General features: G+C 39.2%; 1 protein-coding gene across 4 annotated transcripts in view; it reads left to right on the top strand.

Annotated features, from left to right (window-relative positions):
* Window positions 1-27,516, top strand: part of MAGI3 (membrane associated guanylate kinase, WW and PDZ domain containing 3) — a 128,687-nt gene that overhangs the window by 75,043 nt on the left and 26,128 nt on the right. For 3 of the 4 annotated variants that reach the window (XM_026675154.2, XM_026675156.2, XM_087959574.1), the window contains exons 8-15: window positions 1,147-1,241; window positions 1,869-2,057; window positions 3,099-3,710; window positions 5,951-5,988; window positions 11,074-11,230; window positions 13,894-13,985; window positions 14,692-14,884; window positions 22,813-23,004. In XM_026675154.2, the coding sequence (XP_026530939.2) occupies window positions 1,147-1,241; window positions 1,869-2,057; window positions 3,099-3,710; window positions 5,951-5,988; window positions 11,074-11,230; window positions 13,894-13,985; window positions 14,692-14,884; window positions 22,813-23,004 (1,568 nt within the window). The remainder of the gene's footprint in view (window positions 1-1,146; window positions 1,242-1,868; window positions 2,058-3,098; window positions 3,711-5,950; window positions 5,989-11,073; window positions 11,231-13,893; window positions 13,986-14,691; window positions 14,885-22,812; window positions 23,005-27,516) is intronic. The other variant, XM_026675155.2, reaches the window with a different exon arrangement.

The following is a 27,516-nucleotide window of genomic DNA, read 5'->3' as shown; positions in this document are numbered from 1 at the left end:
TTATATTCACTTAATGACCATGTGATTCATTTAACAATCACTATGATTTCCTTTTGATCATTGCAAAACAGAATGTAAAATAAGTGACTGAGTTAATGGCTGCATCACATAGAAGTTCTAATCCCAATTATGACTACCTGGATGAGAACAATACTGGAAAACTGAGTAGCATTTAAATAAAATGATAAAATGCCCACTATTTTTAATGACACATTTTCTTTGCAATATTGTAACTCATTTTGAACATTATTAATAATTTTATTATTAAGGGGATTTGGAAATATCTCATAAAATATATTAGAAATTCTTACAATTTTATCAAAGTTTTACATACTTTTTAAAATAAGATCTTGGGTCTTGAGAGATTTTTATTCCTCTGAATATGCAGAATGTTTCAATTTGGAGCAAATTATTTTCTTAGACCAAGTAAATATTCAGAGTGTTGTTTTATTATTATTATTTCTTTTTAAACTTTGTGAATCACTAAAGTAGATACAACAAGATAACTAGGTAATTTAGAAATAACAAAATTGATGACTGATAACCCTAACCCTGACAAAACTTTTGTTCTTTTATTTGGCTTATCAATCTGTATTCTTGGTTATTATTTGTAGTCCCACCCAAAAGTGTGATAGACTAAGAAATAAATATTTTCTTCCTTTAAATTAAACTTGATTCCAAAGTTTTCGTATTCCCCCATATGACTTAAAATGATTTAAGACCAATCTTTATCAGATAATTATTCTCATGACATTTATTTATTATCTAAATCAACATATTTGTAATTTTTCCTTCTTCCTAAATTAATCTTGAATTTAGATTTTGTCCTAAATTCATTCACTTATCTGAATTCAAATCTCAGTTGATAATTAGAAAGAATTTGATTCTATGTATTCATTTGATTCTGTTGATTCTTTGTATTCAAGTGAAAGAATGCTACTAGCTTTTGGAAAACAACCTGTTTTTCAGATTAATTATGCAAGTATTAAAGTGTTGGAAGCTTAGCAATTACTGAAATGAAGTTCTGCTGGATTTTTGATAAGAACCGCTGCCTGGACAGCAATATTCAATAATACAGAAAAAGGGGACCTTTTTCTGTAAATATTTTGTAATTCTATTTGCACTACCATTTTGTGTACTTTGCAGTCACATCAACCAGAAAACTCAATTTGAAAACCCAGTTTTGGAAGCCAAACGGAAAAAACAGCTAGGACAGACTGATGGAGGTTTGTCAAATCCAGGTGCAGTGGCTACTCTTAAAACCTGAAATGTATTTATTAAAAATATATACAGTCATCATAATCACCATGTCTCTTTATGCTAGATTTCTGTAAACAATTAGCTAATATTTGTACTGTTATAAACATGAATCTGAAATAATTCCTGACATTTATATTTTTATGATTTTAAATTATTGTTTTCTATGCCAACTTAATAACATAAATAAATTTTCATCCTAAGTAGTATAACAGTATTTTTAAAATGGCAGAGTATTAAAAAAAAGAAAAGTTTTTATACTTTTTTCATAGTTAATCAGATAAGCAAAACATCCCAACGAAGTATATTTGAAGTTCTTCTCTGTAAAAGAAATGAAAATATAATACTTTTAATGATGAAAATATGTGGGTGGGTGGGTGGGTGGAAGGAAGGAAGGAAACTTTGACATGGTCCAGCCTTAGGTGTTTATAAAGCATTATTTAATAGAACAGAATAATATAAATCTATCCATGTTGTAGAATTCTAGTCAGTGCATCTAGAAAGTTTTTATCTGACATTTCAAAATAGTTTATCACTACAATATTAATTGCCTTATTCTGCACTCCCAGTTTTTGAATAGACATGCCTAAAAGCATTTTCCTTGTATGCAGAACAAACAAAACCTTTCTTTACTCGAGATCCATCCCAGTTGATAGGGACATTAATACGAACATCACTGAAGAAAAGTACTATGGGATTTGGATTCACAATAATTGGTGGAGACAGACCAGATGAATTTCTACAAGTGAAGAATGTGTTAAAGGATGGACCTGCTGCACAAGATGGCAAAATTTCTTCAGGTAAATGACGTTTTACAATTTATAGTGTAGTTGGATCACAAAAGAGGTTGGTATTTTAGTTATTCAGGAACAATTCATTTTTTTCTTTCCCAATTAAAATTCATTTATTTATTACTAAAATGTCTATGGACCGCCCATCTTAAGCTCATAGCTCTGGGCAGCTAGCAATATAAAAATACAAAAATACAATGAAAAGAACAACAATAATAATTACAAAATGCAAAAGTTAAGTCTTCTCATAAAGCATATAAATGATACTTCATTTGTGCTGACAGATGACCTTACCCAGGGTCTTTGTGTGGGTGTTAAATACGAGTGTAGAGAGCATTAAAGCCTGATGCGTACCATTTAGCAGAGATCTAGGTGCATCATAGGGTAACAATTTTTCAGTCAAAGTACCTCAAATTGGCTTACTTACAGAATACATCCAAAATCTGAGACCCATGAAACCTATGGAACTGAAATTTGGCTAATTTTATAAAACATTTTTGATATAAAAATGATCATAAAACATTTTATGAGATCATGCAAAGTGTGAGAAAACACTTCCTGAGAAGTTTTATGAACTTTTCAAGTACATTAAAAGCTCTGTCATTGTTGAAGGCATTGAGGAATCTGGTAAGAGAATATCTCTGAAACGATGAACCAGGGGTCATGGGTTGTATAGCAATATATTTGAATTAAAAAGTCATATATAATTTAGACTTCAATACATTAGCGCATGGGTCTTATCCTAACATTCTGTTTTTCACTTATGAAGTATATAAACATTCCCCAAATCCAATGAAAATGAGTATTTAGATGTCAGGTCTTAACAAATACAAATTAAGTTCAAGGCAAAATTCAGGGTTGAACCAGTTACAATATCTGCTTATTATTGTTCTAAATTTCAGTTGGGAGATGCCCAAAGTTTGTTGTAAGATGGGAGGCTATATAAATGTTTTCAATAAATAAATGTTAACAATTCTCCACAATGAGGTTACTAAGTTATTTTAATGTATGCAAATATATTTGTGTTAATACTTTATTCATTTTTAATAGGTGATGTCATTGTAGATATAAATGGTACATGTGTCCTTGGCCATACCCATGCTGATGTTGTCCAGATGTTTCAATTAGTTCCCGTCAATCAGTATGTGAATATGATGTTGTGTCGTGGATATCCTCTGCCTGATGAAAGTGAAGATCCTGTTGTAGATATTGTTACAGCCACTCCTGTCTTAAATGGCCAGCCAGTTACAAAAGGAGATACCTGTATACTCAGTCAGGATTTAATCCCAGGAACAGTGGTTTTGGATCACAATAGTAAAACTGGACATATATTAGTCAATGGACGCCTGAACGGTCCTTCAGCCATAGACTTTGGAGAAGAAAGGGCTACAGGGTCTTCTTCAGGATGTTCTCAAACAGAAATGGTCACAATTCCTCTGATCAAGGGACCTAAAGGTTTTGGATTTGCAATAGCTGATAGCCCTACAGGACAAAAGGTGAAGATGATTTTAGACAGCCAGTGGTGTCATGGACTTCAGAAAGGGGATGTAATTAAAGAGATTTATCATCAGAATGTACAGAATTTAACACACATCCAGGTAGTAGAAGTACTGAAGCAGTTCCCAGTTGGAGCAGAGGTGCCACTGCTTATCCTAAGAGGAGGTATGTAAATGAATTTGATATAACTTAAAATTCCTGAGTTGCTTTCAAACACGGTGTAGTACTTCTGTCTAGTGACATTGACAACAAAATGCAATGATGCCAAAATGATGGCATATGCACAGTGATAGAATCATGCAAATTTTGTGATTACTTTTTATGCATCAGGACATCTGATGCAAATATGTATTTGTGGCATTTTGAAATTATGACAAAATGCACATGTGATCTTACTGTGGTTGCCCATATTGCTACTCTTCAGTTTTGTATTTCTACATTCATAGTAAAAGAAATAATGTAAAAGAAATAATTCCCATCTCTTTTCTATAAGAAAAGAGGCAGTGAATGTTTCCAAAGGTCAAGTATCTATACAGTACATTTCTCCAAAAGCAAAATTCTTTTCCATTTATATCTGATTGGCAAGATTTTCATAGGAACATAAATATGTAAAAGTTGTATACCTGAGTGGTACCATGTAAAGACCTCACTTGTGGTTTGTTGATTGTCTCTTCGTTTGTCTTAGTCCAATGTCTTTTTTATGTATATGGCTTTTTATTGTTATTTTGACTTCTTAATCTCATGTCAGTAAGGGTCAGTTAACCATTGTAAAATATCATAAGCTTGTTTTCATTTATGGGTTTTTATTAATATTGACTTTACTACATAGAAGTATATACAGTTACATTTGTGATAATTGTATTTTGAAATGGCAGTAGATACTGTTAGCAAAGTTCATTCAGTACAAATTGATTATTGCTGACATGGCTAAATTGTATAAATCTACTGCCAAACATTCCTGGGTCTATATGTTATTGAGGATAATGTAGAAGTGTAATGGTAGAAAGTGTTTGCTTTTTATTCAATAAGTCATTTTCATGCATCTTTTAAAAAACATTTTGATTACTAGTTATCATTGAACATTTTATTTGTACTAAAACTGTGAACTTCTCATGTAATGTAGTGCAGTAGCTGTTATACTCCCCATTTATGATCTATTGATCTAATTAAAATATAACAATGAATTGGAAAATGCCATGTTATTGATATTTTTATGTCGGTGATAAGATTCTTTTCATTGTCATTGGGAAAATATGAAAGTTTGCCATTAATTGCAAATTAATCTCTTGATTCAGATAAATTCATCTTTAAATCTTTAGGAAATTGGTAGAATGGTAATGGGCCAATACAAAATAGTGCCTGTGACATCTTAAAATTAAAAGCAATATTTTAAACATTGGAATTGAGGGGGGGGGCTTTGAGTTGGGTTGATTTGATTTTGTTTGGGTTTTTTTTAAAAAAAAAATTGCAGGGGAATATATGTGAGTGTGAATATGTATGTAAAAATTGCTGTCCCTAGCCTTCAAGTGCCATTAAGACATGTTCTCACAGATTTATGAGTGAAATCTACATTGTAAGGTGAGTCCCCTTGCTTAGAATTTAACTTGGTACTGAGATTGGTGGACAATTCATAAATCTTTTTAACTTAGTCACAATGAGGGTTTTTTCATAATAGAATGATTAGCACAGATTTTTATGATTAAAATATATTTTAAAAACAGGGCAGATAACATGGTAACTTATTTAATATTTATTCACCCAAACCTTTTCAAGGCACGTACTCTATTATTGAAATTCCCTTTTCAGATATTGGCATTGAAAATAACAAGAGAAGTTTTTAAATTACAGGTTTGACTTAGTCATTATGATTATATTAGTTCCCTCCCATTTATTGTGTAATGTGCAAAGAGTATGTGGGGAAAAAGCATTGTGCATTTATAATGTTTAATAAGAAACTGAGGTCCTTCTTGTTGCTTGAAAGGACTATTATTGTTGCTTACCAATTGAAAAGCATGAGATTGTAATATTTGCAGTAAAGATATTTTTGGTTCTTGTTTCCAAGAAACTTGAATTCTTAATAAGCTGCCAAGTGAATATGTTGATAGCTAGCCAAGATTATCAGATTATAAAGGTCTAACTCTTTTGTTAAGATATTCAGGAGAGCTTTGTGTAGTGCTGTGGATGTGAAAGAAAAAGGTCATTCCATGTATATATGGGTGCAGACGTAGCAATTATTGACATGATCCTGGAAAAAAAGCCACTGTTTTAAAAATATGGTGACTGTTATTGAAAGCCCACATCTGCGCAGAAGGTGCTCTGTCCTTCTGAATGCAAAGCACTACGTAGCCTTAAAACAGAAGAGAAATATTCTGATTGATTGTATTAATATTTATTTTTTGTTTTAGGACCTTCCTCACCTACAAAAACTCCCACTATTGATAATGTGAGTATTAATAAAAGTTTTTGTAACTTGTGTATTCCTACCTGTGGAAAAAATTGTACAAATTTTTGTTGAATCATTTTATTAGGACTTTCTTGACATTCTTTTCTAAACATATATTGTTTTAATGTGTATGAGATATATGGGAGGATGTTAAGGAAAAACAACTCTGACTTTCACATTTTGTGGTGTAAACTATTGTAAATATTCATTCAATAATTGCAAATTTACTACTGGGTTTGCTCAATTTTAAATGAAGTAACATATTCCACTTTTAAAATACTCCCTTAACATTCAGTCTTTTTAACTGTTCTTCACTGTTCAAAAACTTTGTTCTTCATTTGTTCATCTTCTGAGGTCAAGGTTGTGAGCAGAAGTTTTATTTATTGACTATATTGTTAATAAAGTCTATTAAGAGGCATGGTAGCGCGATGGTTGAAATGCAGTATTGCAGTCTAATTCTGCTGACTGCCAGGGTTCGATCCACACTGGCTCAAGGTTGGCTCACCCTTCCATCTTTCTGAGGTTGGTAAAATGAGAATCCAGATTGTTGGGAGCAATATGATGAAAGGACTGTGAAGCGGTATATAAGTAAGTGCTATTGCTATTAATATCAGAGGGCATCACATTAAAGGAAAATCTGAACTGATTAGTTGTAATGAATGAAATGCTTTTCTACAAACTTTATGAAAATAATGACTCTTTGTTCTCTTAATATTCTTTGGTAAGAAAAAGTACAACACAGGAATGAACTAGAGGGTGCATGTCAGGAAGCATGTTTCAAGAAAGCTGTGTCATAAAGGAGCAAAGCTTAAGGTAGCTGAATTGTGGTCAAAACATTTGTTCTCAAGATTAGTTATCAGTCATGGGATTAAGGTGTAAGGGAGATAAACACAAAATATTGTTACTCCTATTTTTTTCTGGATGCACTATTAAAATATGAATTTGCATTCTAAGATAGCTATACAATGAAAAACGCTGTCTATGCACTATTTTTCCAGCATGAGTTATTTTATATTTAAGTCTCAAACTGTTTGATGCTATATCCTCCTAAATCAGAGGTTGAGTCTTTTGTTACCGGGCCACAGAAGTGGTGGGCAAGTGCATGAGCATGCACATCCCCACTCACACAAGCAGCAGGCAAGTGCATGCACACATGCTCCATTTGCGTGAGCAGCTGGCACAAATGGAGTTGTGCATGCGCATGCTTGCCCTCCGTGCGCACAGAACCATCCCCTCTTCACATCCCATCCACCAGTCCACAAAGCCAAAAAGTCTGGGAAACCCTGCCCTAAATGATAAATAAATTTGTTTGAAGCCACTTCCATCAATTAAACTAACAAACTAAGACTAGGCAAGAAATAATTAATCTAATTACATTTAATAATTAAAGTTTAATTTATGTATGAAATAAAAGCACAAAAGCTTGTAATTTCAATAAATGTATTTTTATAAAGATTTTTATAAAGTTTGAAAAGAAATCAAACTGAAATTTGTAGATGAGAAAGATTAAGCTTGTTTGGTTTTAAGTTAATCTTGAAATATAGGTTTGAAACAGCTAGTCCCATTTCTCATCTTCTGTTTATTATGGATCAGTGTTGTTCTTTATATAGCAGCAGTTACAAAAAGTCCTGACTTTGTTGTCAGGTTCTCCAAACAGAGAGAAAGAAATTTTGAAAGTGATTTGGCTTTGAGTGAACATGCTATGAGATTTGCACATGCAAACCTGGAGTCCAACTCACTGGAGGTTTTGGACAAACCAGCTGCTTGGTTCTCCAGACAGAGCAGAAGTGAGTACTTCCAGCAATTCAGATTTGCAAGTATAAGCAATCAAATCACATTCCTGGTTTGCTTGGGAATTCTTATTTGACAAGGCAGTGTAGGAATAAATTCTAGTAACAATCAAGCTATGCAGTTGCCAGCCATTAATATTTCAAACTTACCTCTTTGCTGTGCTGCATCTAACAACTTGTACAGGAAGGGTAGGAGAGAGTTCTGACACTGATAGTGCTTTAAAGCTTAATATTAAAAATATTAAATTATTAAATCAATGATGACATGATGATCACATTGTACATTGCATTGAATATCAGCCAATATGTTATATATTGTTCCAATTGAAAGTTCCAATTTCAAGGATAGTCAAAACTACATGTAAATATATAATCTATGCTTGAATACTTGCTGCCAAATTTAACAAGCTTAAGAAGGGTTATAGTTAGCACTTTAGATATAGTGGTACAAAGGCACTTTTTATCACAGCTGTCACCTGCAAATCTGGTGATTGCTGAAAAACAAGGAACTTTTCCAGATAGCCTGCTTACTTAATCTTTCAGAGGAGTTGAGCCTGTCCAATGCGGCAGCCTAAATCTCAGTTACCCAGTATAGGTGCTATGTAACATAGGTACTATATAAAATGTTTCAATTTTATTTTAATTTGTTCTCTCTTATCCAGCCAATTGTCAATTATTGGTAACATTTAATTGTACTGGTTGCCTTCCTAGAGTTTAAAGTTTAAAGCTTGATTTAGCCACCCATGTGTAGGTGTTACCACATACCTACACTGCAAAGGGATTGGTGGATAAATATAGCTTGCAGATGGGCTGATGTGTACATATCCCAAATTCCAACTGTATATTATGTGGAGATGCATGTCCCGCATGCTGATTGATTGGTCTGACTTCCTGTTGAATGCCATATAGCCAGAACATTAACATTAACATATATATAAATACAACAGCTATGCAACCATCTCTGAATGCCAGATACATATGTTCCCTGATGTAAAGTAATAGAGAATTCTAATCTAGGCTTAATTGTAAGGAGCAATTAGAGGTGGTATCTTTCCTGTAATAATGAGACTCCAAATCATTAGATAACATTCATACACAGGCAGTGTTTTCATGTAAATGTTGAACATTATGGATGGATGGGTCCCATTGGAGAATACACATCCAGGGGGTGAGGGGAAGACCAGGGTCAAGGAGGAAATGAATGATGTATTTTAGCATCGACTGCATTCAGCTAACACCAGCACTGGCCACTTCTAATAAATCAATTTTCTTTTCTCTGAGATGTGGCTAGAGATTTATGATTTGAATGGGGGTGGATTTGTTGGAGTCCTGACAATGTATACATTAGAAGGATCTAAGATAACAAGATAAATTATAGTGATTTCTGTATTTCACAGATCAACTAAGATTACAATAGTATTAGCAACTTATGAGAAAGAAGACACACCAAATGATCCATCTGTTTCCTGGGTCTTACCACTTAAACTAGTCATCTGCCAGTGTAGAGATTAGCGCTAGTCACCAAACTAAAACTCACCACACACTGTTATTTATCTAGGATAGGGTTTCTTAGTCCTAGGATTCTATGAGAGGTCACTAGAGGGTCCCTGGGAGACTATGATTTATTTTTAAAAAGCAGAGACTGAACAAAACCCCAACTCCAAATCCTGGGTTGGCCCACTAGAATGTGTGTTGACCTCGGGCGGAGGCAAGGATTGCACAAAGGCATGTAAGCTGAGAGGTAAGCAAAACTAAAGCCGAGAAGTGAGCTGAACCGAGCCAATCTGAGGAAGAAGAGCAGAGAGAGTGCACATAAGAGAGTGCATGTGCTGGGGTTCTCCTTGGTAGCTTGCAGCCTGTCTTTCTGCAGGTTCAGTGGCGGGGGGGGAGGGTGTCCTGTCTCAGTGTGGGCCCAGGAGATCTGGGACTGAGCTGATGTAGTCACCAGTGACAGCAGAATCCACCCAAACTACAGGGGAAGAAGATGGGGGGAAAGGACAAAAATCATTCTTTACTTTTAGTTTAAGAACATCGTTAATGCATATATGTGGGCCTACCCGTAAAATGAAATAAAATAAAAGTTTTGAACTTCTGGCCTATATTTGAGCCTGTATGTGCAGGGATTATCTAAGGCCTGAAAAATATTCAAAGGTTCCCCCAGTCTCAAAAGGCTGTGAAGGCTGGTCTAGGTCTTTGGACTTAGAATTCCACTTTCAGCTTACAGTTGCATCCAAAATGAATACAAACTCCAGTATGGGCCCTGCTGCATGTACATAAAGTTAGGTACTAGTTGAGACAGTTCTGTGGTCTTTTGTGAAGACATGAAATACTGAAGTTCTCCTAAGCCTCAGGACAAGAATTTTAGGGTAATTCAGTACAATGCTTGAGATAATCTTAGCTTAGAAAGAGAGAGAGTGGAATGAAGAGTACGCTAAAAATATCCTTTTTCTATGAGGTCTGTTCAGGTCTTGTTCTATATAGTCAAAGCTGGCAAATTTCCAGCTGTATCCTTCCACCTTCTTACTCTCTAGTCACAGCCTGTTGCAACCTAGTCACCAGAGCTAGCCAATTTAGGGGCCAAAACCCTGCCTACCCTATCCCATGCCCTCTCTTCCAGCTAGTTCTCTAAAATGCACAATGAGTATTTTCCCCTTTCTTTAATTCTAGATTAAATGATTGGTTAGAATGCCACCTGATCCTGACATATTGCAACCTCCCTTCATACACTTGCTTGCATATAATTTCCATTCAATTGCATCAGATGCCTGAAATAGAGCAAAGATATAAATACCAAAATAAGGACATGGAAATATTTCGAGAAGTCAACCTAAACCTTGTTCATAATATAGATTTCCCCCCTTTGTCTTGTGCATAATTATGAATTCTATACATTGGTTATATCCTGTTATCTGATTACAGTAGATGTATATTATATGGAAAGAATTCATCTGTGTATAATTACATTTTTCGGAAACAAATCTGTTGGGAGTTTATGACATGCGATACTGAGATATCTTCTCTGAAATATATTTTATCATATCCTGCCACAACGTTGCTATTGTTAGATTGAATAAGTTAATTATTCATATTTAAAGCTTCAATGAAGAATACAAGAAAACGAAAGATACAATACTAGAACATTTTAGGAAAAATTCCGGAGATGTTCTAATCTAATTAAAAAGACAATAAAGTTTTTATTGAAGAATATTTTAGTTTCTCATCTTTCTGTTTACTTGTTTAAGGCAGTTAATAACCATTTTTGCAATCTATTTTATATGACTCTTATTTATTCCAGAAAATAAATAAGCAGGAAACTTCAGGAAGCTTAGAGGCCATTGGTGAGCCTGTTCCACATCCAATACCTTTTCCACCTACTTCTGTGAAGTCATCTTCTCCAAAGCTTGACCCTTCTGAAGTTTATCTGAAATCTAAAATATTGTTTGAAGATAAACGTGAGTACATAAACTTGAGTTACTTGCTGCTCCAGGGTTTGTTTGTTTGTTGTTTGTTTTGAAGGAAACACTTTGATTTCTGCATTGTCAATTTCATCCCTAAAAGAGGTGGCTTTAATTTTACTAATCCATAGCATTCATATTTTCCAGCTGCAACATAGCATTCAGTCAGAGTAAATTTAAATTGCTTTAAACTTCTGAAATCTATTGTGATGAAAGTGATTGCTTTGAAACCATCTTCAAAGTGTTGGATATCTTCAATGCATTGTTTATAAAGGCTCGAATCGTAGATGTATTCAGGGGATGAAATAATCCAGCTGACAATAAAACATTTGAGTGAAGATAGTCTTCCAAATTCTTTTAGGCTCAGGATTTATTTTTCCAATTATTCATGTTTAATCCTCCCCTGCCCTGAAATCATTTTTTCTTAGGATGTGACCCTTCCAAGAAAGGAGACAGTTTGCTTTCTTTTGCTTTTTAAGTCCTCATCTCCCCTCTTAGGTAGGGCAAAATAGTAGTCCTCACTTATCAGCTGCCTCCTCCAGCAACCATTTGATGTTCCAATGGTCCTGAAAAAGAACCTTAAAACTAATGCCGCATTTATGATATTCAAATTATCCCTCAATCATGTAAGCCATTACAGTCAGTACATTTTTTGACCTATTGTTGTTCTCCTCCCATTTTCCCTATTGTGTGCCTGCTTACTCTCTTGTAATCCCTTCATCTCCAGTGACTATAAATACAAATATTAATTCTCTTGCCTGATTATCCCAGTGTCAGTTGAGCATTCCAAAGGCTGGGAGAGTGGGGAAAAGGAAAATACAGTCATGGTCACATGAATTTGCACTTAATCATCACTTTGCTTCATGACAGAGTTGCTGGTCCCAGTAGTGAATGCTAAATGGAAATTACCTATTCTGTGATACCTAGGAACCTAAAATAATAATTTCTTTTTTTAGGGTCCATATAGTTGGCAAGACAGAATATGTCAGATTAATAAGTACCTGTTGTTGTTGTTGTTGTTGTTGTTGTTGTTGTTTTTCAGAACATACTGTAATGGGAATCACTATATAATGACATTTCACCTTTTGTTCCCGGCACCTGAAGCAGAAGCACCTTGTTGCCTTTGCTATCTTCTTTTCATACATTTCCTACTCGGGATTCTCTGAGCCGTTCAGTGCTGCACTGTCTTCATAAAGCTATGTTGCCTTTATAAAGTCGTGTTACCATTCTGAAGATTTTCCTTGTAAAGAGGAAAAGCTGTCTTCAGAAAGCTGTCATGTCTTTGGAAAGCGTTTCAACGACAGTGTAGCTTTCCGAAGGCAGGACTGTGTTACAGAGCACAGCATCACAAAGGCTCAGAGGATCATATGTAGAAAACATGTGAAAGAGAAGCTGGGTCCAAAACGGAGACAGCAAAGGCAGCAAAGTTGCTTTTGCTTTACCTAAGGTGTCTGTGCAAAAGGTCAGTGTGGTGACCTGGGAGAGAAAGCAGTTGGGTGAGTTAATGCTTGCTGGGAGCTTAATGGGGGCTGCTGCTTGGCACCAAACGGCTACAGTAGGCTGAGGAGCCACGTTGAAGGAACCCAGAGAATTTGAACACTGGAGTAGCATGGCAGTCACAGACCCAAAAAGAGAACAGCAAAGGAAACAGAGATATTTCTGTTTCGTCCACAGCAATTAGGCACAAAAGGTGAAAGGTTGGTGCTAGAGGAGGAAGCAGTGCTAGAGGAGGAAGCAGCTGGGCAAATGAATGCTGGGTGATACTTGCTGGGGTGGCATGGGACAGCTAAGGCTTCCCGGAAAGTGGCAAGCAGCCCCAGAGCCACATGGAGCCTGTTCTGAGGCTGTTTGCCTCCCTGCAAGGCAGAATACATGGTAGCCAAAGGGCAGAGATGAGGGGAAATTAGGTGGGTGTGGGAAGTTGCAGAAGACACCTTACTGAGGCTCAGGGTTGGGAGAGAACAAACCTGGAAGACTTGGATTAGGGTGGATACTCATTGATCTTTAATTAATAACAAAAAAGGAGCAAAATACAAAAGTAATATTAATGAAGATACATACATTGCCAAGGAGAAGAAAAGACTATGTAAAAAACTTTAATAGTGAAAGAAGTACAACAAAAATATAATATGAATACTCACTTAATGACCTACTATACTTGATTAATGACCAGAGTAGAGAGTCCTGGGATTGCCATCTAAGTCAATGGGGTCACATGGCATCTAATTTTAAGACTGCATCGACTTACGATGCCAATCAAGGGCCAATTGTGATTGTAAGTCAAGGATTACCCGTAGAAATATTATATTAGATTTTGTTTGATTTTTATATGGATTTAACAAACTGCGTGTTCGTAGTTTGAAACATCTACAACTGAATTGCTATAAAGACCAAAAAGGATCTTGTTTATTTAAAAAACCATATGTGTTCAAACAGGCAGAATTTGTCGAACATTTGTGCTTTGCAGATGGAATGTTAATCATTCTAACTCATGATTTAATTTTGCAGGTGTGTTAACCATGTTATTTACAATATCTTTAGAAAGTAATTTGCTTCTAAGTGAACAACATGATTTATTTTAATTTTTGTGTACACTGTTTTTAAATGGCCAAACATAGTTCTCTTTGTTGACACATATCTTTCCCATCCATTTTTACTAGCTCCAAACACAAAGGATTTAGATGTTTTCCTTCGAAAGCAAGAATCTGGGTTTGGTTTCCGAGTTCTTGGAGGAGATGGTCCAGATCAGTCAGTAAGTCTAGTATTTATTCAGTTGAATTGATTGATTATGGGCCACTAAGTCAGTGTCTATCTTAGAAATATCATAGATAGGTCTTCTCCAGAAAAGACTACCTACAACCTGATTCTTCAGATGATGCTTCAAATAATGTTCCATGTTTCCATTATGATTTTGTCTTTTCAGCTTAAGAATTTTCTTTTTTCTGGGGAATATCAGCAGCTAGATAACGTGAAGGCTTTAATCTAGCTGCATCATAAACACTATTTATACTCCAAAGAGATCGTCTCCTTTTCTCAATTGCATGTTGAATGACATCAACATTATATTGTCGGCCTCTTTATCGTATCTATCTGTGTGGTTTTCTTTATAAAATACAAGAATGCTTTCAGATTGCCTTCTCCCACACAGTGTGTAATAATGACTGAGATTGTCTATAAAGTGATAATGTACCTCTAATATCTACCAATATTTTTGTTGCCCGATATATGCTTTAACTGGGCATCTGGGATGACCTTCTGGGGATACTTCTCTTGATGTACACTCTTGGCATTAGCTCATTCTTCCTGGGAACAATCCCCACCATGATGAGGCTCTATAGCAGGACTTAAACTGCCAACCAATTTGTATTACTAGTAGCATTTCAACTGCTATTGTAGTTGATGGTACAGTTAGTCTTTGAGTTACAAAGTATAATTATAATTATCCCATATTGCTCTAGATCTACATTGGAGCAATCATCCCACTGGGAGCAGCAGAGAAAGATGGTAGACTCCGTGCTGCTGATGAGCTTGTATGCATTGATGGAATTCCAGTGAAAGGGAAATCACATAAGCAAGTTCTGGATTTAATGACAAGCGCTGCACGAAATGGACAGGTGCTGCTGACTGTTCGCAGGAAAATCTACTTTGGTGGTATGTGCCATGTCTTATTAATTAAGAGTATACTGTTGCACTTGGTACTACTTTGTATCATGGCAGGATTAACGTAAACATGTCGATCCATATTTCTATCCTGCCTGTATGTATGTATATCTATATCAGTGATGGCTAACCTTTTTGGCACAGTGTGCCAAGCGTGGGCGTGAGCGCGTGTGCTCCCGCATGCCGGAAATTGAAAAAACACATCTTCTGGTTTCCGGTGTGCTTGGTCTTCCGGTTTCTGGTGCGCATGCGCAGACCAGTTGGCCAGTGTGCATGCACTGGATCCACCTGGCCAGTGCAAATGCACAGACCAGCTCACCAGTGTGCATGCTCTGGATTAACCTGGCCTTTCCAGGGTCCTCGCGCCTCTCTGCCTGCCTCCTGTCGGAATGGTGGGACATCCCTACTGACAACCCAGTTCCACAGGCCTGGACAGGGAAAGAAAGTTGGGTGGGGAATGCTGCCTCCCTCCGCTGGAAAGCTGGAGCCCCTTCCTGGCCTCGAAGAGAAAGGGTGTCGGTGTTCCTGGGGTTTGGGTTGTAGAGCCAAAAGGTGGGAGAGCTTTGACCCAACTCTGGCTGGGATGAAGCGCTCCTCTCCAGCCTGCCACTGAGAACAAGCCAGCAGAAACACACACACCCCACTTCTGCCAAGGGAGCGTGACTGCTTCCCAGCCAGCACACCTCTTACCCTGGCACTCCTCCGGTGAGCATTTGCTGGCTGGGCGATCAACTGCTCCATGCCAGCGAGCCATGCGGGCAGCTCCTCCTCCAGCATCCCACCTGGAAGAGGCAGTGCAACAGCCCAAAGAGGGGCAGAGCTGAGGGGCAGGATGGGGCTTCCCTCCCTCTCCGCCTGAGCGGGGTTGTTGTGCAGCTCCAGCCCATGGTGCATCCATGCTCCGAAGCACCTGGCCGGCTTGGGTGCCTTAGAAGAGCTGGCTGCCCCCGCGTAGTCCCCCTTACCACCACTTTTGCCAAGGAGGCGCGACCGTTTCTGTCCCCAGCATTCCACATGGCTTAGCTCCTGTGCACCCCCCACGCAGCCTGCCTTCCCACCTGCCCCCTCCCCCTCCCCTCGGTGGGGCCCCCACAGCTCTGGAGACGGAGCCCCGATGGGAAGGAAGCAGTGTCAACTTGGCCACCAGCTGGGAGGAAGCTCCTCGGTGTTCACCCCAGCTTTCCTGGAGGGACTCCGGGGCAGCCTGCCAAGGCAAAGTGGAGGGCGGGAGAGACGAGGACGCCATCAAAGGAAAGGACGCCATCAAGTCTATACAAAGGAAGTGTCAAGGGAGCAAAAGAGAAAAAAGGGAGGGGAGAGGATCTTGGTCTCCCTTCCTCCCTTAAGCAGCTTCCAAGACTGCCCCACCCTTTCCACAGGGGCACCCTCCCTCCCCATCAGCTGAAGCATTCAGCCCCCCCCCCCGGCTCCCTTTGCTGACCCCCAAAGGACTCTGCAGCCCCGGAGACCCTCCCGGCCCCCTGCCCATCGGACTCAGACAAGCCCTTTGCGGAGGCAGCCAGGCAGAGCTGGAGGGCCAGAAAGAGCCTGGGGACCAGCCTTGAGCCCTTCCAAGAGCTCCGTCCTGCCGGGAGCTTCTTCCTTCCTCCCATCCAGCCTCTCCAAGAAGCTCTCCCACTGGATCCCTTTTCTCTCCAACGGGGGCAGGGATTCCGTTGGATCCTGCCTGGGCTGCTGGGCAGCGCCTGGGTCTTTTGGGAGGGTGGTTGAGGGAGCCTGGCTCAGCTAAGAAAGGGGCGTGTAAAGGAGCGTCACAAATGCACTCTGGATTGTTTGTGGCAGCGGATCCGGGAGGAAAACTCCTATGAAGGGAGAGATGGGGGAGGGTAAGGGGGGGTCCACAGATGCCCTGAAGCAAAAGCTGCTGCTGAAGAACGGCAGAATTCTGGTGGGTTTGAGCGCTGAATATTTGAGTTTGTCACGGTGATTCAGTTATTTGTAGCTACAAAACAATCCAAAGGGAAGGGGGAGGGGTCTTTTTCTCTCCCAGTTCAAGGCAGGGGACCCAGACAGAATGCAAATTCGTCCTTCCTTGGGATCACCTGGATTTTGTCCCCAGACAGGAAATCTCCCAAAAGCGACGCCTTCTCTTTATTTTTTGCAGAGATTGATGTGGACACCCACCTCATGTGCGCCAGCCGCTGCTGCTGCCGGGGGCAAGGGGGTAGCGGAGGCATGGACGGGCAGGCCAGGGCTTCCCTCCCTCCCCTCCCGCATGCTTCTTGCGTGGCCCCAACCTTCCAGCCCACGGCATCTGTGCTCCAGAGTGCCTGGCTGACTCGGGTGCACAGGAGAGCGTTTGCTGGTTGGGTAGGTGGCTGCCTCATGCCCAAGCTGGTGCTGGAACCCGGAAGAGCAAGGAGAGCAGAGCTGCTGGCCAGGATGGCTGGGACCGTTCAAGAAGGGAGGGAAGCCCCAGCCCTCCTGTCCTCACCCCCGCTGCCGCCTTGCCTCCATTGGTGGTGGCTGTTGCAGTGCCACTTCCAGGTGGGATGTTGGAGGAGGAGCTTCTGGTGGGGAGGCAAGCTACTTGAATGGAGATGCCGCTGAGGGCCTGATCACTGGCGTGCTGAGCCAGATGGGAGGAAACGCCAGGGACAGAAGCAGTCGCGCCTACTTGGCAAAAGTGTTGGGAAGGGAGGCTGGTCAACACTTCTGGGGGGCCCAAGCCAGCCAGGTGCTCCGGAGCACAGATGCGTGTCAGTGCCGCAGCCTCGAGGGTTGGGGCCACGCAAGAAGCACACTCGGGAGGGAGGAAAGCCCTGGCCTGCCCGTCCATGCCTCCGCTGCTCCCTCGCCCTCAGCAGCAGCAGTGGCTGTTGGGCTGCCACTTCCAGGAGGAATGCTAGAGGAGGAGCTTCCAGTGGGGAGGCAAGCTGCCTGAATGGAGATGCCGCTGAGGGCCTGATTGCCGGCATGCTGAGCTGGGTGGGAGGAACGCCGGGGACAGAAACAGTCACACCACCTTGGCAAAAGTGGTGGGAACGGGGGGCTGCATGGGGGGCGGGCGGCTCTTCTGAGGCACCCAAGTTGGCCAGGTGCTCCGGATCACGGATGCGCCGTGGGCTGGAGCCGTGCAACTACCCCACTTAGATGGAGAGGGAGGGAAGCCCCGGCCCGCCTGTCCTGCTTCACTGTCCCTCTCTGGGTCTTTTGGCATGCATGCCCAATACTCTTTCCTTTGCTGGTCTTTGCACCCGCATACACACCAGAAACCAGACCAAGTGGCTGACGCGCATGCGCACATTTGAAACAAGATCATCTTCCTGGAGTGTGCATGCTCACCAGGTGATTGCTCTTCTGGTTTTTGGTGCACATGCGCACATGAAGTCCAGCTGGCCAGCACTCTGGAACCCGGAAGAGCAACGGGTGATGGCTCCGCATGCCCGGAGAAATGGCTCTGCATGCCACTTCCGGCACACGTGCCATAGGTTCACCATCATGGGTCTATTTCTATCTATCTATCTATCTATCTGTCAATCTATCAAATTTCTATGCTGACAATGTCTCCTACAAGATAACTGGAATGATAGAATCCTTACTTTTGCTGTTCATATTATCAGCAGCATTAAATGGGTTGAATGAAAACAAAAATGAGATGTGATTTTTAAAAACGGCAATTCACATGGTAATACTATACAGCTTTCAAAAGAGATGTTTGTGACACAGTGGCATAAAGTATGTGTATTGTTACTTATTCCCAGCGTTGGTTTTTAGGATTGGGAACGTAAACATGTTCTGTATAAGGTGGCAGTTCTCCTTAATAATGAAGTTTCAGTTTTGAGGGTTATCCTGGATCTAGCATTGATGCTAGACAGTTTTGTAATATCTATGGCAAGAAGGCTTTTTATCTGTTTTAGCTTTCTGAAGGAGAGCCACTTGGCTTTGATGACACATGTATTAGTAACTTGAAAAGTAATAGAATATAGGCTCATGTGATGGTTCTGAAAGACAGTCTGGGAGTTTAAGCTGGCCCAGGATTCCCCAAAATGTGAGGAGTAGGGACACTCCAAAATATACTTATTGCTTTCCAGACCAAGCATAATCTGATATAAACTGGAGTAAAAAGTGACTTCTCCACTGATTTTGCTTGCCAGAAGCCTTAGTGAAGGTTGTTAAGGTATTCCCCATTAGGAGAATGAGTGCACTCAGGGAAACGTAGTGAGAGTAGTGAGGAATAACACACAACCAGCATACAGATACACTGAATAGTAAAATGTAGGTTTTACTTCCAGTAAATGGGTAAACAAAGTCCAACAAACAGTCCAAATCATACACTGTTAAAGCAGGTAGTATTCAATACAATCAGTCCAGGGATAATCCAAAAACAAAGTCCAGTATCATAAACAAAGTTCAGTAAACGGAGTTTGCTAACAGTTTTCAAGACTCACAGCAATCCAAGCAGAACGACGATCAGGCAAAAGGCAATAGGGAAATGCAAGAAGAGCAAACCAGATTTCTGGCTCCATCTTATGGCTGTTGGAGGAACCTCAACCAATCACAATTACAACATTCTCTTAAAGATACAACAGTATTAAATGACTATCCTGGTTTATATATTGCCGACCCAACTGTTAGGTGACTATCATTCCTAACAAAGGTTGCAAATGTGACTGTTTGTTTAAAACATATGTAGCTGCCCATCTTTCAGCCAAATCTGAACAGCTTTTAATCAAAGATTAAGACATATAAAATCATTTTAAAAACTATAAAACACTGCCAGTTAAAACAAAAAAACCTGTTGCCAATCCATGCTAATGTGCCATTATCACAGGATGCTACAATGTTGTAATTGTGAGCTGGTTGCTGAGCATCCAGATTGCAATCACATGACCATGGCTGGAACTTTGAGATGGTTGTAAATACTGCTCATTCAGTGCTGTCATAAGTTAAAATAATCACTGACAGAGTGGTTATTAAATAGACCATCTGTAGCTTATGGTGGCTTAATAAATTATAGTTTATTGCAGATTATAATGGTAGTTTAGTTGCAAGGGACTCATAGGACTGTCATTGCCATAACATCTGTTGTGCATTTTTAATATGATGCTCTTTTATTAGAAGTGTGCCTGAAACAGAAAATTGTTTTGAACTTGAAACCAAGACATTACATTATGGACATCTTGCTGTACTATTCCAGTTTGCCATGGCTCACAAGAAACAAAATCCAAAACTATTTTGTTCCTAGTTTTGGCCCAAAATAAAACCTGCAGATATCCCTAAATCAGGGGAGTCAAACTCGCAGCCAGGGGCCAGATGCGTCACGTGCTTGCCGCGCCCTCGCCTGGTTTAGCGGAAGGAAAAAAGTCCTGATGACGCCGTGACGGCACGAGTTTGACACCCCTGCCCTTAAAATGTTTATATGTGACAAATAGGGTAACACTGGGTTTCAGTGCCATCATGTTCTTTCCTCAGAGGTACATCTTATCCTACTTGTCTTCCCATTGTCTTCATTTCTCTTCCTTCCTTGCTATTCCTCAGATGTGCAAACTCAAGATGTCCCAACAGTTGGCCTGCCCACCTATCAACTTAGCATCTTCTTTTTTCTCCCTCTCTTCGGGTCCTAAAACCATGAGTGTCCTCAAATTCTTCACATTCTTCCTCCTCCCACCAAAGCAGTTTTGCTCAAAATACTTTTACATTTCAATCTGTATCCAAAGCAAAATGGCATCTTTTTGTTTTTCTAAAGCCAGTCAAATGTTGCTCTGACCCAAACCTTGTTCCAAGGAAACAAACACGAAACAGAAGTAACAGAAAAACCTCTTAATGATTCTTTATGAATTCCGTTCCTTCACAGTTAAAAGGCTGTTTCAAATTAATTATCTCTGATAAGAACGAGCCTTGAGAAGGTGGTACAAGGTTGTCAAGAACAGTAGATAAAGTTACTAAGAAATATTTCAAACACAAAGAGTCTCCAAATACCAACCAAGATATTCCAAACATCCACAAAGCTTGAGGGCAAAAACTTATTTGCTTCCTGCAAAGAATTCTGGTTTCTCAGCTGGCTTTTATCTCTTGAGGGAGGGGCCATTACCTTGCAGCCTTACTCCCAAGTTGCCCGTGCTGCTGCAGCTGCTCTTTCTTTTGAGCACAGGCTCTTCGGGGACCTCTTCATCACTGTTGCCAGCCTCCACAATCTCCAAAGGCAGCATTCCACTCTCTGTTGGTCCTGGCCCCATCCCTGCCTCACAAGCAGGCCCCTCATCTGAGTCCTCGCTCTCCGAGATCTCAGCTGTCCACATCTGCTGCCGACAAACCACAACAAATTCGGTTCAGACACAAACTATCCTAAAGCAGCTGTTTTCTTCATGGGTTAATTCATTTATGAACCATTTTGCACATTAGAGTTTAAAATTATAACAGAAGAGAATCATAATTTGTCACAAAAAATAATTCATATATAAAAATTATCACATTGAATTAAATATCAATCACTAGTTCAAAAACGTCCATAGAAGCAAACATACCGATGCTTCAATAGTTACTGCACATCACTTTCTCTTGGTTCAGAGCTGATATAACTGGTCTGTGATTTACTGGCTTGCTGGTTGGCTTGCTACAGCCCAGTAAACTACAGCTTGTATTTTAAAATACAGCTTGTATTTTAAAATAAGGTTTTCACTGTGGGATAAGTTCTTAGTCACTGTACAGAAACCTTAATATGCAGGATCAAACTGTGTAATCTCTAAATATGAGTCATTTCTTTCTTTATTATTATCCAGTAGTTGAGTTATTAAAAGGATCTGTGTGGTCATTTCTTCTGTCATAATTTTAAACAATCACTGAATGAAGGATCATTAGCCCAGGACTCCCTGCAGTGAAATATTGCCATGGCTGACTAATTGTCATTATCTTCCAATTCCTTCTCTGTGAGGAGAATAATGTGGCCTTAGAGGAGTTGGGATAATTGTTAAAAGCATTGTAACGTACATTCCAACCAGCCATGCAGGGAAAATAAAAACCTAATGCTCCAAGGATTTAAGGGACAAAGTGTTAGTTTTCTATAACTACCATGCAAATACAGGGAATTCTCTACTTAAAATCACAATTGAGCCCAAAATGTCAATTGCTAAGTAAGACAGTTGTTAGTGAGTTTTGTCCTATTTTACAATCTTTCTTGCCAGAGTTGTTAAGCGAATCACTGCAGTTGCTAAGTTAGTAGCATGGTTCTTAAGTGAATCTGGCTTCCCCATTGACTTTGCTTGTCAGAAGGTCACAAAAGGTGATCACATGACCCTGGGACACTGCAGCCATCATAAATACATTAGTTGCCAAGTGTCTAAATTTGGTCACTTTTTTCACTGCTGCTGTAACTTCAGTCACTAAATGAATGGTTGTAAGTCAAGGCCTACCTGTAAGTCAAGGCCAGATTTATGCAAGAGCAGATGCGGGTTTTCTATGAATATTGTAGGATTCAATATGAAAATTCCAATGAAAGTGTTTGCGGAAAAATGAAAGACTTTTTCATTGTAAGGAGGTGTATTTGCAACAAATTAGTTTACCTCCTTAGGGAGACAAATCATGGTGCGTGTGTGTGTGTGTGTGTGTTTGTGTAAACAGAGAGGGAGAGGGAGGGAGGGGGGGGGATGCTTTATGGATTTTTGTCTCTAAATGTTTAATGAATGCTCAGATTAGAAACTAGTTTTCAAATTACCTGCTGGTTAGCCTTCCACTGAAAATGGGGTTGAAATGTATGCAGCAGTTTGGAAAAGCCATTTCTGTTGCTAAACTTAACATAGCATATTTTTGTTAATTCCTTTTGAATAAAATTGAATATATGTGTTGTGGGTTACATTACTCTTTAAATTTTGAGTGCTCTGCACATACAGATTATCAATAATATATGTTTGCTTTGATCAACATTTTTGCTTATTTGTTTCTGTTTATGTTGTTCCTAGCTGATAAACAACCAGAAGAAGAAATAACATCTGAAGTTCCTTTCATCTCCCAGAGTGGCTCTCCTAGACTTAACCGACAAGAGATAATCAACAAACAGTTCCCAGAAGCTTATAATGTAGTACTGCAACGAAAGGAAAATGAAGGATTTGGTTTTGTGATCCTTACCTCAAAGAATAAACCACCACGTGGTGGTAAGTAGGATGAGGTGTCAGCCTTGTTCATTATAGTACTTCAGTTAAAATTGCTTGTTTTTCACTGTACAAACCATTGAACACAAAACACCCAGATTTTAAAAACTACTTTCTTTCACAAAGTTATTTTTTTCTATATCTGCAAATTTCTTCGTTCAGTTTTATTCTTTTGAAGCATAGCCATCCTCAATTTTTCACATGCTGCTTTCTTCTTGAGTATAATAATAAATGTGTTTTGTATATTGGTAGTGTCAGATAATGCTGTTATCATGCTGGAGTGAGAGAGGGGGAGGATAATGGTTTGGTAGCATCTTAACTGGCTAGTGCATATTTAGTGCAATATGCTTTGTTTAAGGCTATCTTTGAAGTTAACTGCATTCAGATATAATGTTAAATGAGACTTGCTAAGAATTCTGTCTAGTTGTATATACTGTAAGTAGTACGCTTGTGCACATAAGCTGATTGTTCTCCAAGTTTCTTCTACTTTTTATACGTGGCCAAACTAATTAGGAACTGTTCTGACCCAACCAGGTTCCCAAAGAGCAAACACAGACAAAGGCAGCAGCCCCCACCTTTTAAGATTTAATAAGGAATTCTGTTCTGAAGGCTACTTTCCACTAATTAGCTCCGACAAGAAAGAGCCTTGCCAAGTTGTTTGTCAAGGCTGCCAGAAACCCAGAGATAAGAACGAATTTACAAAATTCTCCAAACACGAACTAAGATGTCCACCAATTGAGTTTAAGAGCTTCTTTGCTGTCTGCAAAGAACGCTTTTCCAAACCTGGCTTTTATCCTCTTGCGGGAGGGGCCATTACCTTGCAGCCTTACTCCCGAGTCGCCTGTGCTGCTGTAATTATTCTTTCCTCTGAATAGTCCTTTGTGCACGTGCACTTGGCACAGGCTCCTCGGGAACCTCCTCGTCACTGTTGCCAACCCCCACAATCTCTGAAGGCAGCAGTCCATTCCCTGATGGTCCTGACCCCTCATCAGAGTCATCGCTCTCCTCAGCCATCTGCACCTGCTGCCGGCTAACCACAACAGGAACTAACAAGGAAAAGATTCCTATTAAATTTGATCCTAACCCTCCGATAGTTACTCAAACTAACTATTTATGTTGGTTGGTTTCATATTCAGATGGTTAATGGAATAAAGGGTAATTCTGACCATGTAGTCTTTGTATTACTTAAAACCTTGTGTAGTTTGATGGAATATAAATAATTAGGCTTTTTTTAAAATATGGGAAAAGAAATACATTTACATATTGGGCTTTCCTGACACCTTTACTCCTAAACATCAAAGGATCCAATAGGATAGGCCATTGAGGAACTCTAGCAGAATGGATAATCAGAAAACTTTAGAAAGGCTGTATTTGTACAAGCTACATTTCTTCCTGCTTGGACAAGATGCCTTTACATGCCATTGCATTTAACCGATTTTTTTTCCAAGAAACTTATCCATGTTGAAATCTTTACGAACCATTTTGTGTTTGAAACCTTTACATGACACATATAGAGCTATCATTACATTTGCTGAACTAATGGATGTTTCTGTCTACAGACTGACATTTTCTGGTCACTCAGCAATTTACTTTCTCCCCCAAATATATAAGAATATATTTGAAAATGGAATCTCAGTTTCGGCTCTAGACATTTCATAATTAGATTTTTCCCATTGTATGAATAAGGCATATTTCAGAGTTGTATTGGGGTAGGTTCTACAGTATTCTCCACAGATTATTGGTTTTGTTAGATCTCTTCTTAAAATTGGAACAAAATGTAGAATTGATTTGGTATATTTATTTAAGCTCGTGATATTTTCGTAATTTACTTTTTGCAAAATGTAAATTCAGTCTTCTGAATCTTTTTGATTATAAATTAATCTTGTTTACTACATTAAAATATTAATTTCAGTTCTCAAGTTTCCAAGTATGAGTGAATATGAAATAGGAAATGAGGTGTTTTGAAAGTTCAGCTGAACCATTTCATGTGAACTACTGTTTGGCAGAATCAAAACCTAGATATTCATTCATTCATCATCCATCCATTCAATTTATATAGCTGCGCATTTTACATACATGGCTCACGCTATTTATTCCAGGTTTCAGATAAAAAAATTAATAACTAGAAGTGTCTTATGGAATGATTAGGAGTACATCACCCTTACCTCTTTCTAACCTCCTTTGTGCTTTCATTCCTCATATCACTCTGTGAGTTACCAAGTTACCACTGTCAGTGTCCTTTGTTTTAAACAGATCATGTTCAACCAGCTCACAATCCCCTCTCCATCCTTTTTAGCACTTTTCTTTCTTTGTTTGTCCTTAACGACTCTGCTAATGTCCTTGACTTTTTCCCACTGTTTCTCCCTTAACAGTTCCTTCTGGAACACACATAGATCCAGACGTCCAAAAGTACAGTTCCATGCATTGAAGATTCGTGTTCAGAATGCTTTGCATATCTGTACTGTCTAATCATTAGACAGGAAATTATTGTTAATAACTAAGCTAGGTTGTTTTGTGTAATCTTGTGAATAATGTAAAATACAGTTTAGTCCTTCTTAAAGACCTAGATAAATGATCCGTAGACAGCTTGGCCTGACTAGTGTGAGATATTACATCACTCTTTAAAAAAAGAAGAATTCTGTATTTTACTTTATCTAAAACATAATAGTAGTTCACTGGTGATATTTATGCCAACTTGATAAGGATGAAAACAGACATAATCTTAGTGGAGCATTTTAGAGTCATCATTTACTTCAGTACATTTAACACTAGAATCTCTTTTCAGCAAAAGCATTTTTTCTATAATACTTCCATTGTCATAGATCAGTTTTGGATTCATCGTTACAAATGAGATTTGTTAAACTAAAAGAAAACAGATAAAGATTAAAGCTAGCTCATATTTTTTTCTTCCTATGAAGTATCACATGGTTGATAAATAGCAGTTTTTCAGCAGTTTAGGCTTTCAGGTACCATATAAACTGAGATGATTCTTGGTGAAATTTTTTATATGAAACATGCCACACGATAAATTAACAATATTTGTAAAAACAGCTGAAAAGATTCATGCAGAATCAAGCCTTCTGCTACTATGCCTCTACCAAGGCTTTGTAAATATAAATGTTGGGAAAATAAATAGATGCTCATATTTAATATATTTCACCCAAAATCTTAAGTTGCAATATTTAGTGCAAGGACAATCTTTGAATTTCTCGCTGGTATATTTTAAAATTACTGAATATCTGAGATGATTCCCCAGGATTGCAGTTTAGCCCTCCTTAAAAAATACAGATAAATGTTCCTCAGACAGACTGGCATAATTTAACTAGACTGTGACACTATTTACCAATATTTAAAAAATTTTCTTCAATAGTAAACATTTGCAAAATTAAATTCTATCACATTTGTGTGTCATATACAGGTGAAACTCGAAAAATTAGAATATTGTGCAAAAGTTCATTTATTTCAGCAATGCAACTTAAAAGGTGAACCTAATATATGAGATAGACTCATTACATGCAAAGCAAGATAGTTCAAGCTGTGATGTGTCATAATTGTGATGATTATGGCTTACAGCTCATGAAAACCCCAAATCTCAGAAAATTAGAATATTACATGCAATCAATAAAACAAAGAATGTACATAGAACAATATCGGATCTCTGAAAAGTATAAGCATGCATATGTACTCAGTACTTGGTTTGGGCCCCTTTTGCAGCAATTACTGCCTCAATGCGGTGTGGCATAGAAGCTATCAGCCTGTGGCACTGCTGAGGTGTTATGGAAGACCAGGATGCTTCAATAGCGGCTTTCAGCTCTTCTGCATTGTTCGGTCTCATGTCTCTCATCTTTCGCTTGGCAATGCCCCATAGATTCTCTATTGGGATTCAGGTCAGACGAGTTTGCTGGCCAATCAAGCACAGTAATCCCACAATCATTGAACCAGGTTTTGGTGCTTTTGGCAGTGTGGGCAGGTGCCAAGTCCTGCTGGAAAATGAAGTCAGCATCCCCATAAAGCTCCTCTGCAGAGGAAGCATGAAGTGCTCCAAAATCTCCTGGTAGATGGCTGTGTTGACCCTGGACTTAATGAAGCACAGTGGACCAATACGAGCAGATGACATGGCTCCCCAAATCAACACAGACTGTGGAAACTTCACACTCGACTTCAAGCATCTTGCAGTGTGTGCCTCTCCATTCTTCCTCCAGACTCTGGGTCCTTGGTTTCCAAATGAGATGCAAAAGTTGCTCTCATCAGAAAAGAGGACTTTGGACCACTGAGCAACAGAACAGTTCTGTTTTTCTTTAGCCCAGGTAAGACGCTTCTGAGGTTTGTTGCTCAGGAGTGGCTTGACAAGAGGAATAAGACATTTGAAGCCCATGTCCAGGATCTGTCTGTGTGTGGTGGCTCTTGATGCACTGACTCCAGCCTCAGTCCACTCCTTGTGAAAGTCCCCAACCCATTTGAATGGCCTTTTCCTGACAATCCTCTCCAGGCTGTAGTCATCCCTGCTGCTTGTGC

The sequence above is a fragment of the Notechis scutatus genome, chromosome 3, assembly GCF_049901735.1.
Source record: "Notechis scutatus isolate UNSWTSFEM ecotype Mainland chromosome 3, rNotScu1.2, whole genome shotgun sequence".
NCBI lineage: Eukaryota > Metazoa > Chordata > Lepidosauria > Squamata > Elapidae > Notechis > Notechis scutatus.
This window is presented reverse-complemented; position numbering and strand designations above follow the sequence as displayed.